Source organism: Ictalurus punctatus, chromosome 19 (assembly GCF_001660625.3).
Source record: "Ictalurus punctatus breed USDA103 chromosome 19, Coco_2.0, whole genome shotgun sequence".
NCBI lineage: Eukaryota > Metazoa > Chordata > Actinopteri > Siluriformes > Ictaluridae > Ictalurus > Ictalurus punctatus.
Window position 1 is genome coordinate 22,756,001 of NC_030434.2, and position 10,512 is coordinate 22,766,512.

The following is a 10,512-nucleotide window of genomic DNA, read 5'->3' on the forward strand; positions in this document are numbered from 1 at the left end:
CTTCAAAAGTGTTTGAAAATGATGATCACACTCGCGCACACACACTCGCATGTGATTACACCCCTAACTGAAAATGTCCAAATTGGGCCCAATTAGTAGGGTGTGTAGTGTAATGATATAAAATATCCTATGACACTTTTTGTAATAAAGTAATATCTGTAATAAAACATACGTAGACCGCACTAAGTAAAGAACATTATTCGCATTTCATCTAAAATGTCATGGCGTCAAAACTTAAAGCAGCGGTCATCAGTGCAGAATTTATTTCTGATGTAAAAACGGCTAAATGTTTTAAAAGGTTACTTAAAATGGACAAGTTTAATTACTTTCCTCACCAAAAAGCTGGAAAGGTAATGTTTATCTGCATAAACATACATCTCTCTCTATCTATAAAGCTATTAAACAAATAAATAAATAGATATACAACCATTATTAACTATTTCATCATCGATATTTAATCATTTTAATGTAGAATTAATTCCATTTGGGAAATTCACCCTGGGAGGTGGGTTTTTTTCCAGGAAAATAAACAGTTCTTTATGCTGGACGTGTGCATTTTGGACGTGCGCGGACCTAAAGCTGTTTTTAAAGCATTTCACAGAGACTGATCCTGAACTGCAGGTTTATGTCAGGTTGACTGCATCCTGTATGTATCCGTGGTTACAGAATTAGAATTGGAACCTTGGAATCATGAGCTGCTATTATTCTGAAATCCAGAATCGGAACATCCCGGAGTATAAAAGCTGATCTGCAACAACACAATCCACATTCAGATGAAAGCTGTACATTCAGTAGCTCTGAGCTGCACAAAAACACTGGACACAATATGAGTAAACAGGAAGAAGAGAAGGAAATGGACAGGAAGGTGGACCCAATGTCCTGCAACATCCTCAATGAGCTGCGGTTAGAGAAGCAGCTCTGTGACGTAGTCCTCATGGTGGACGGCGCCGAGTTCCACGTGCACAAGATCATCCTGTGTGGCTGCAGCCTGTACTTCATGGCTCTCTTCAACCACGCCTGGTACCCTCCTGATAAGCCCAGGTACAGCATCCCTAACATTTCTGCCGAGATAATGGAGCTGATCGTGGAGTACGTGTATATAAGACGTGTTAACATCACGGAGAAAAACGTGTGTAAACTGCTGATCGCTGCTGATTATCTGTTGGTGACCAGCCTGGTGAATCAATGCTGCGCATTCCTGAAGGCTCAGCTGTGTCCAGAGAACTGCGTTAACATCTGGCATTTTGCTCACTCCTACTTCTGCGAGACGTTGGAGCAGCAGGCCTTCCTGTTTATCTTGCACAACTTTGAGGAGGTGGTGCGCCTCTCTGAGGAGTTCCTGGACCTGACAGTCGAGCAGCTGAGCGAGATCATCGAGAAGGACGAACTGATTGTGAAACGGGAGAGCGTGGTGTTCGAGGCCATCTTACAGTGGATCAAACATGCGCCATGGAAACGGAAAGCGCACATAGGAGTGTTACTGCCCAAGGTGCGTCTGGGGCTACTGCCGCACGATTACCTTATGAACAATGTGAGCCACAACGTTTTAGTGATGGACGACGTGACATGTAAGCCGATTGTCACCAGCGTTCTGATGGGCATCGATGACCTCAACCCGAGCCTTTTTCTCAGCTCTGATCTCACGAGACGCCGCCTGCCCAGCGCCGTTCTGCTGGCCATCGGTGGCTGGACCCCAGGGGGTGTCACCAATACCATAGAAGCGTACGATACGCAAGCGGCACGCTGGGTCAACGTCACGTACAACGACGAGATTCCACGAGCCTTTCAAGGGACGGTGTATCTGAACGGCTTCATGTACTGCATCGGAGGATTATACTGGATGAAATCGCCATACGGGTTGAGATTGACACGTAGTGTGAGAAGGTTTGACCCAGCCACCAGAATATGGGCTCACATGAGCCCCATGCGATCTCGCCGAAATGACCTGAGCGTGTGTGTGCTGGACGGTTGTATCTATGTGATGGGAGGATCTGATGGCGCTGAACATCTGAATACGGTTGAGCGATATGAACCTGAGAATGATAAGTGGAGCATGATCGCGCCAATGCACGAGCGAAGGAGCGAAGCAAGCGCTACAGTACTGAACGGCAAAGTGTACGTATGCGGAGGGTTTGACGGGAGCGAGCATTTGTTCACGGCCGAGTATTACACTCCTCAGACGGGAGCGTGGACCCTCATCCCCCCCATGATGATCAGTAGGCGTGGACTGGGCGTGGTCGCATACGGAGGACAGGTTTACGCTGTCGGGGGATTTGATGGTAATAATAAGCTAAGCGATGTAGAGGTGTATAATCCTCAGACCAACGTGTGGAGAAAAGGTCCAGCCATGAATAACCAGCGCAGCCACTTCGGCATTGCGGTGCTGGACAATCTCATGTTTGTTGCTGGAGGAATTACCCACACTACGATCATGGATGAAGTGGAGTGTTTTGATGAGCAGACTTCTGAATGGCATGCAGTTGAAAACATGGGGATTTCCCGCCATTCTCTGAGTTGCTGTGTGCTGTGTGGTTTACCCAACATCGCCGAGTACACTGTGCCCCAAGACAATCCCTACAGAATCCCTCAGAGCTCACGGAGCACCAGGGGCTACCTCACACCTCCTGCCAATGTCTGAGATGTACAAATAAACCTCTCCCTTCATCAGCATCCTTTTGTTCTCGAAAATCAAATGAAACATTCTGAAGCAGTCAAACTACTGAATTTGCCTTTTGTTTATTCTCATATGCTGCAAGCTGTTGTACTGAAACTCGTAAAACCACAACGTCCCTCACGGAGACGTGCGATGGAACAATTAACGTCCACCGTCTTGAGATCTCACACACACACACACACACACACCTGACATCACAATGACATGGCGGCGCTCACGTGGCCAACACTAAACAGAATTCCCTTCACGTTATTTTCTATGTGATGAAACTCGACTTTGTTGACTTGTAGCTTTTGTGTCGTATGTTTAGTTTCATGAAGTAATTCCGCAGATTTTAGCCCAAAGTCACTAACGTGATAAAATCACTGTAACGGATCATTTTTACGAGCAAAGATGAAGACAGGGGATGACGATTATACATCATTTCTCTCTGAACATCACAGAAATAATTCATGTAGATCTTATTTATATGTTTATCAAACTCATATATGACCTTGCTCCGAGTATCCACCCTTATTTCCGAGCCGAGCCGGAACGCCTTTAGATCGGAACACCTTTAGATCGGAACGCCGGAAAACTGGTTCTGTACTTTCAGAGCTTAAGTACAACGGAGTGCAGCATTAATACCAGCAGATCCACAGCGAGAGACTCTCGGATAATACTATAAACACACCAGGTTCAATTACACTACACTAAAACAAGAGAAAAAACATGGATTAGGAAAAAAGGACATAAAATAATGACAAAGAGTAAAGGAAAATGAGAGATTGATAGAGAATATGTGGGTGTGTGAGAGAGAATGAGAGAGAGAGAGAGATGAGAATTACCACTCTTGCCAATGTCCAACTGGGGGCATCTACGATGGCTAGACGAGTGTCGGCTATGTCCGGTAACTGTCCGGCTATGTCCGGTGAAATCAAAGAGTTCATGCAGTGCAAAGGCGAAGACATCTCGCTGCTAGAGTACACAGAGTGGACACTCGACCTTGCCTTTTTAACGGACATTACTGGGAAACTAAACCACTTGAACTGCGTGCTGCAAGGCAAGGGTAAGGCTGTTGTTGATATGATAAGTGCTTTAAATGCATTTAAAGCCCAGATGACCATTTTCTCTGTGCATGTACACTGAAAAAAGGTGCTGCACTTTCCCTCTGTGCAGTCGGTGCTGAAAGACAATGCTTCTGCATCTGAAACATTTGACAAAGTTGCAGAAAAGTTGCAGAAAAGAAACTTTTGGTGCCTTCTTGACACAGAAAAGTACAGTGGGGTATGCACAGCAGTTATGAAAGTTGCCAGCCTGTTTGGTTCATAGGCATGATAAAACATACAAACAAGAAGTCAAGCTCATTTTCTTTTTCTTGAGAACTGGACAACCTTTAAGTATCTGCTTATGCTGCTTATTAGGTATACTGTAGATGACTTTCAGTAGTAATTACAGTAAATCTTAATACATTTGATCCATTCAATGAAAATAAAATTAATTTAAAAAAAACTAATTATGTGAGCAAATTGCAGTTACTTGAAATGAAACACATGATCCATTCTAGGTATCAATGTGAAGCAGAAACAAGAAGGAAGAAAAAGGAAAACTGCTTGAATTTTAACCACTGACATCCTAATTACATAAACATGAGTCATGGCTTGAGTCATTCCACACTGTCATTGTTTCAGTGCTTGATGTGAAATTCATTCACAATTCAAGACTAACTAATAGCTCATGAATACTTATCATGATTACGTATGTAAATTAATTTCCTACCCAACCCTGGCTAATGTCATTGACATCTGAGAGCGTAATTGTTATGTAGAACCTGAAGATGCACACGTGAGCACATTCAAATGTATTAAAAACATTCAAATCATATTTGGTAACATTTTATTTGAAGGGTACATTCATAGTGCCTTTATAGCATATACATAAGATATTCATAAAACTTACTACTTATGAATGTCACAAAGGCCCATTATATAAAGCATTACTGGTCTTTTTTTTTTTTACTGTGAAATAAAAGATTAGCTCAATTTTAGGCCATGGTGTGATTAAAAAAGCAAAAGATATAGAGGTAGTAACCGGGTGATCTACCTCTACTTCTCTCAAAGACCCCCAAGTTCTCTCTTTAAGTGTTGCTTTCTTTATCCAGTGCCTCTAAGTGCATGTCCTAACTATTCTTTCCTGCCATGCAAGGGATATGTTTTCACTGACTGCCAGTTACTAGACGTAATTAAAAGATGTCCTGTGGCCTTCCATGACATTGCCACTTTTTTGTGGGGCCTCAAGTGACTTTTTTAAGCTACACTTTTCTTAGAAGCATTAAGCAGAACATGTTCCTGGAATGTCAAAACAGACCTAGCCGTCAAGGAAGTCCACCCCCACCCCTCAATCCCACACACAAAAAAAGACTAGGGATGTGTATTTAAGTTCTATATTTAAGGATGTGTGTTTAAGTCCTACCTTTTAAGTCCTTCTTTTCTTTCCTGAGGCCTGTCTGCTAATCAATAACAAAGATTACAACTCATATTCATTCTCATATACTTACTACTACATGTACTTAATACTTTTTTAATGATTGATTATATTGCTAGTTATATCCAAGCAACTCCATGTATTGTTTGTCAGTAGAAAAATTTATATTTGTTTCGACAGATCTTGTTGCAGCAGAGTTGCCTTGTTTTTGCTTGTTTACAGCAAAACTGTATTTTTACAGCAATGCATATTGATTACTGCATATTGACAAGCAAGTTGACAGAGAATATTACTATAAAAACACAAATGCAATTTTACAGCTATTCAACATTGCCAAATATACTGGACATAAACAAACATACACTGCCAAATACACATGTTGGAAAATTCAAAAACATACGAGAAACAATAGTTACAAAATCGTTGGTCATTGTTTTTGATCTGTAAAAAGTCACAGGAAAAATTTATCACAGATATTGACACCTTTCTTGGACATTTACATGTTTAATCCATTAATATTACTCGTGAGCTAAAACTAGCCTGTGAACTGTGTAGCTTATGTACATACACCGATCAGCCATAACATTAAAATCACCTGCCTAATATTGTGTAGGTCCCCGTTGTGCTGCCAAAACAGCTCTGATCCGAGTGGGATCGAACCAGATGGGCTAGCCTTCGCTCCCCATGTGCATCAGTGAGCCTTGGGCACCCATGACCCTGTTGCCGGTTCACCAGTTGTCCTTCTTTTGGTGGGTACTAACCACTGCATACTGGGAACACCGACAAGACCTGCTGTTTAGGAGATGCTCTCACCCAGTTGTCTAGCCATAACAATTTGGCTCTTGTCAAAGTCATTTCCAACATATCATCTTTGAGAACTGACTGTTCACTTGCTGCCTAATATATCCCACCCCTTGACAGGTGCCATTATAAGGATATAATCAATGCTATTCACTTCATCTGTAAGTGCTTTTAGCATTATGGCTGATCGGTGTATGAAGATATGTCCAAGAAGATTTTAGAGAAAATATACTGAAATCTATCTACACTTGACCTACAGTGACCTATCTATAACTGGCAAATGCTCGGATAATTTGTTTAGCTTAGTGCATGAAGCTCTAGCCACCTAGCTAATGTGTTCCTACATAGCCAATGTCCCACTTGCTTGATATAAAATGCTCATTACAGTGAACACAGTGTATTGTCATATACTGCCAAAATTCATCTTTGGCGATCAGGATCTTTCATGGTTGGATGGTCAGTGCATGGATAAAACTACGAATATCTATTTAGAATTTTAAAATATACTACTATATTTTAATGAATTCATGTGTCATGGCCCCCTTTTTTTCAAGGTTTCTGTGTGAATCCATATGTCTAAGGAGGCTTTTACACTGGCAGTTCTGTCCAAAACAGACCACAGTTTGCAAGAAAAATTGGTAACATGAAAGCTGTCAAGTGGACTGGGAAGTGCACCAGGTACCAAACCCAAGACTCCCTGTAGGAGGTGGGCTGAATTCAGTTGCACTGGAACTGAGCCACGATTCATGATGAATGTGATCGAACGCAACTCATACTCGGGTCCGCATTTATTCAGGATGTAAAGTAAAGTAACCAGCACATATGTTTTAGCCAATGACATCACTAGTTTAGACATCACATGTACCATGGGTCACAGGGGAACTTTATAGGACATTCTGCTTTGCACAATAGCACCAAAATAATAATCATTTAAAATATATATATTGTTAGTTGCGTTGTGTTCACCATGCATGTTTGTGATGACGTAAGATGAACGCAAATCCACCGTGCACAACACAAATGTGCACAGTGTCAAAACCACCTACTGTAAGCAAGGGTTCTCAAACTGGGACCCCTTTAACTGCAATATCAATTTCACAGACCCTCTCGATGCTGGCTTATTTCCATACATCCACCCGTATTCCATACCACTTATCCTACACAGGGTCACAGGAGATCCCAGGGAACTCGGCACAAGAAGGGGAACCCATTGCAAAGCACATTTCGAACCCACAACCCCAAAGTGTGAGGCAAAATGTCCTAACCACTGTGCCCCCCTGCAGGCTTATTTTATGAACATAATCTACTGTATATATTTATACATAATTGAAATGTGTACTATTGGCTATTTATTTGAGGTTTTTTAATTAATTAACTTTCCAAGAACAGAACACGTGTTGATGTTATTTATAGGTTTTTAAATTATTGGTGTTTGGGTTAAATCCATTCAATTCAATGACTAGTCAAACAGACTAATAACTAGAAGTCAGTAATAAATATAATAATTTTGATAATGGTGCATGGTGGTTTCTACCACTGTAACTATTTACTTTATATAATCACAGACCCTGTGTCAGTGCTTCTCTGGCTTCTAGGCTTGTCTCCTACTCCACCAGGCTAGCACTTTGCTTCCTTTGATTCATTTATAGTCTATTTTTGCATTAGCTGTCTGTGCACATGCAACATAATAAACACACATAGAGAACAACCTCATTACACAGAAGCTTTCTGTTCATTTTATACCACCAGGTCATGCTGAAATGAATACTCAGTTTATTATTGGGTTTTGTTCTCAGGCATTAAACACAGCTTATCATGGAATAAATACAAAGCCTCATTTTGTTGATGCTGACTCAGATGGGTGTTAATGAACCTGCTGTCAGCTGTAAATAGCAGAAGATACTGTTATAAACAGTGCTCTCTAGAACAGATGCACCACGAGAGAAAATAATGACATGAAAAGTGTGTGGTCCAAACCAAGGATGAGTTTGTTCTAATGAGGGGTCCGGAGCCTTCATGAAATTAGACGTAGTGAGTCATGATGTCAGTCACCTGGTGCCGAGGTAAAACACTCTGCATATCAAATACCACTCAAACCCACAGTAGTTGGAGTCATATTTTACAAGAATATTTGGACATTAAGTCCACTTCTGTTTGATACGTGAGTAGAACAGGAAAGGTCAATTGTTCCTGATAATTGAAGGTCGAAGCCACGGACTAACTCCATTTATCGGATGTATCTGCTCTGAATTTACTTTTGAGCTGTTTCTTCAATAGTCGTTGACTACTGAAGGTTAGTCAATGCCATTAAGTATGTAATAAGCACTTTCCAAATGACATCTCACCTGCTCCTGCTGTGTGCAGCTCAAGTATTGCCAGCCCTCACTATCTCAGGGAGATCCTGACCCAGACAGGTTGCAGTCTCTGGTGGTTGTACAAAAAAAAAAAAAAGAGCAACGGGATTGATATTACAAAGGCAGATCAAAATGTCATCTGTACAAGTAAATCTGCTTGCATCTAAGCGAACAACCTTGCTGATATTGTTTCATTTTAGTTAAACCTTTTTTTTTTTACCGATCCATATTTATATTACCCATGCACATGAGCATTTTAACTGTCCTACATGTCAAGTGAAGAAGAAGAGGAAGAAGAAAAGGAGGAAAAGGAGGAAAAGGAGAAGCATAAGAGGGAGAAGGAAGAAGATGACAAGTAAAAGAAGGAGGAGGAGGAAAAAGAAGAAAAAAGGAGGTAGAGATGTGTTGTGGATAAGAATGACATGAAATAAACACGAGGGAGACCTAGTATGAGTAATATGTAATTTTACTGAAGATCTGATAGGGAGTGTTCAGATCCAAATCTGGCCCCTCAGATGAAGGGAAGAGGGAAAGATGACGGGCACCTAGACACACAGAAGCGGTATTAGGCGGATATTGATGAATTGGATTCACATTTTAAGATTAACACACTATGGTTTATTAGTCACAGGGAAAGAGAGTTAAGGAAACGCTAACACACGCACTCTTACACAGCCAAGGACGGGCGTGCAGACATACCATAAACACACACATAACATTATAACTTTATAAGAATAATAAAAAGGAGTATTAAGATATTATAAGGATAATATAAGGAGTAGTAGGATATGTAGGATATTAGAAGGATAATATAATGATAGTATGAAGTAGGGAGTACAGTAAACCACTTGCAAGCAGTATAACCATATATAAAATAGAGATATCGAACAAATATGAAAGGAAATTATAAACCAGAAATACAGAAAAATGTCAAAGAAACTTACTCATAATCCAGATGGTGAGGATTCTTGTCTCGCGAGGAAGGGTCAGGCATGGTGTAGACGAGGGCCTTAATTTTAAGAGAGAACTATGAGGAACCATGGTTTATAAGGGTAGCTGAGTCAAGTATGACCAAGGTCTCTCAAAATTGTTTTCTCTTTCTCCCACCTTCAATCCTACAGGTACATTTGAAAAGCCTCTTTCAAAACATCATGTTAAATTTGATAAGCCTTTTTTTTTTTAAACATGGTAATGTAGATGAGCTTCTTCTCTCTTTTTTTTAACCCTATTGGTATTGATATTATAGTCTTTCTAAAATATATTGGTTATTTACTGTGTAAATACAGTATAAATACTGGAGCTTGAGCTCCAGGTGTCAGATCACTTCTGAGAATTCTCATCGGTGGGGATCTCGTGTGGTGGAACGGAAACAAAAAATCTGGAACCTTGCTTCTTCTCACTCACGGTTGGTGTCTTATTTTTCTTTCTCCAACTGGGTTTGCAGATGTGAGTATTTGCTTCTATGTTGAATTTTTAAGTGTCTCCAGGTAATAGGCTAAATTTGAGCCAGCAGGTGTCAATATCTTCTTGTTTCTCGGTGATGATAACGACATCGTCAGCATAAGCAGATAATTTAAAAACTGTTTCACATCCAGGAAGGTTTACACCTGAAAGAGACCGTCTTAATATGTGTAGGAGAGGCTCTATGGCCAAGGAGTACAGCATGCCAGATAATGAACAGCCTTGTCTGACTCCTCTCTGAACCTTAAATGGAGCGCTTAAACCACCGTTGATCTTTAAAATACTCTCAATGTCACTGTACAAGACTCGCACCATGTTTATAAAACCAGAGCTGAACCCCAACGCGTCTAGTGTCTGCCACAAATACTGATGTTCAACTCTGTCAAAGAACTTTTCCTGATCTAAAGAAATCAAACAGATTTCACAGCCCAGTGAATTGGAGAGGTCCAAAACATCACGAGTTAGGATGACGTTATCAGATATCAACCTGTTGGGTATACAATAAGTCTGATCAACATGAACGACATGCGCCATAATGTTTCTCAGCCTCATGGCCAACACCTTTGATAAAAGTTTGTAGTCAGTACTGAGAAGGGCCACTGGTCGCCAGTTTTTGATCTCCTGTCAATCTCCTTTTTTTGCAAACAGTTTTAAAGGTTACATGCCAAATTAAACCTGAATAAGCAATAGATAAGTCTCTGTCATGCATCTGTCATGGATTGAATGACCTTGTCTGTTGGGTAACATTTACATATGGAA

The 10,512-nt window shown here is 40.7% G+C and overlaps 1 protein-coding gene across 1 annotated transcript; it reads left to right on the top strand.

The window, feature by feature from the left end:
• Positions 1-724: 724 nt before the first annotated feature.
• On the top strand, positions 725-4,644 carry LOC124629250 (kelch-like protein 10). The gene has a single exon (XM_047162392.2). It carries the CDS (start codon positions 827-829, stop codon positions 2,636-2,638), a length of 1,812 nt encoding a protein of 603 aa, XP_047018348.1. The 5' UTR covers positions 725-826; the 3' UTR covers positions 2,639-4,644.
• The last annotated feature ends 5,868 nt before the right edge of the window (positions 4,645-10,512 follow it).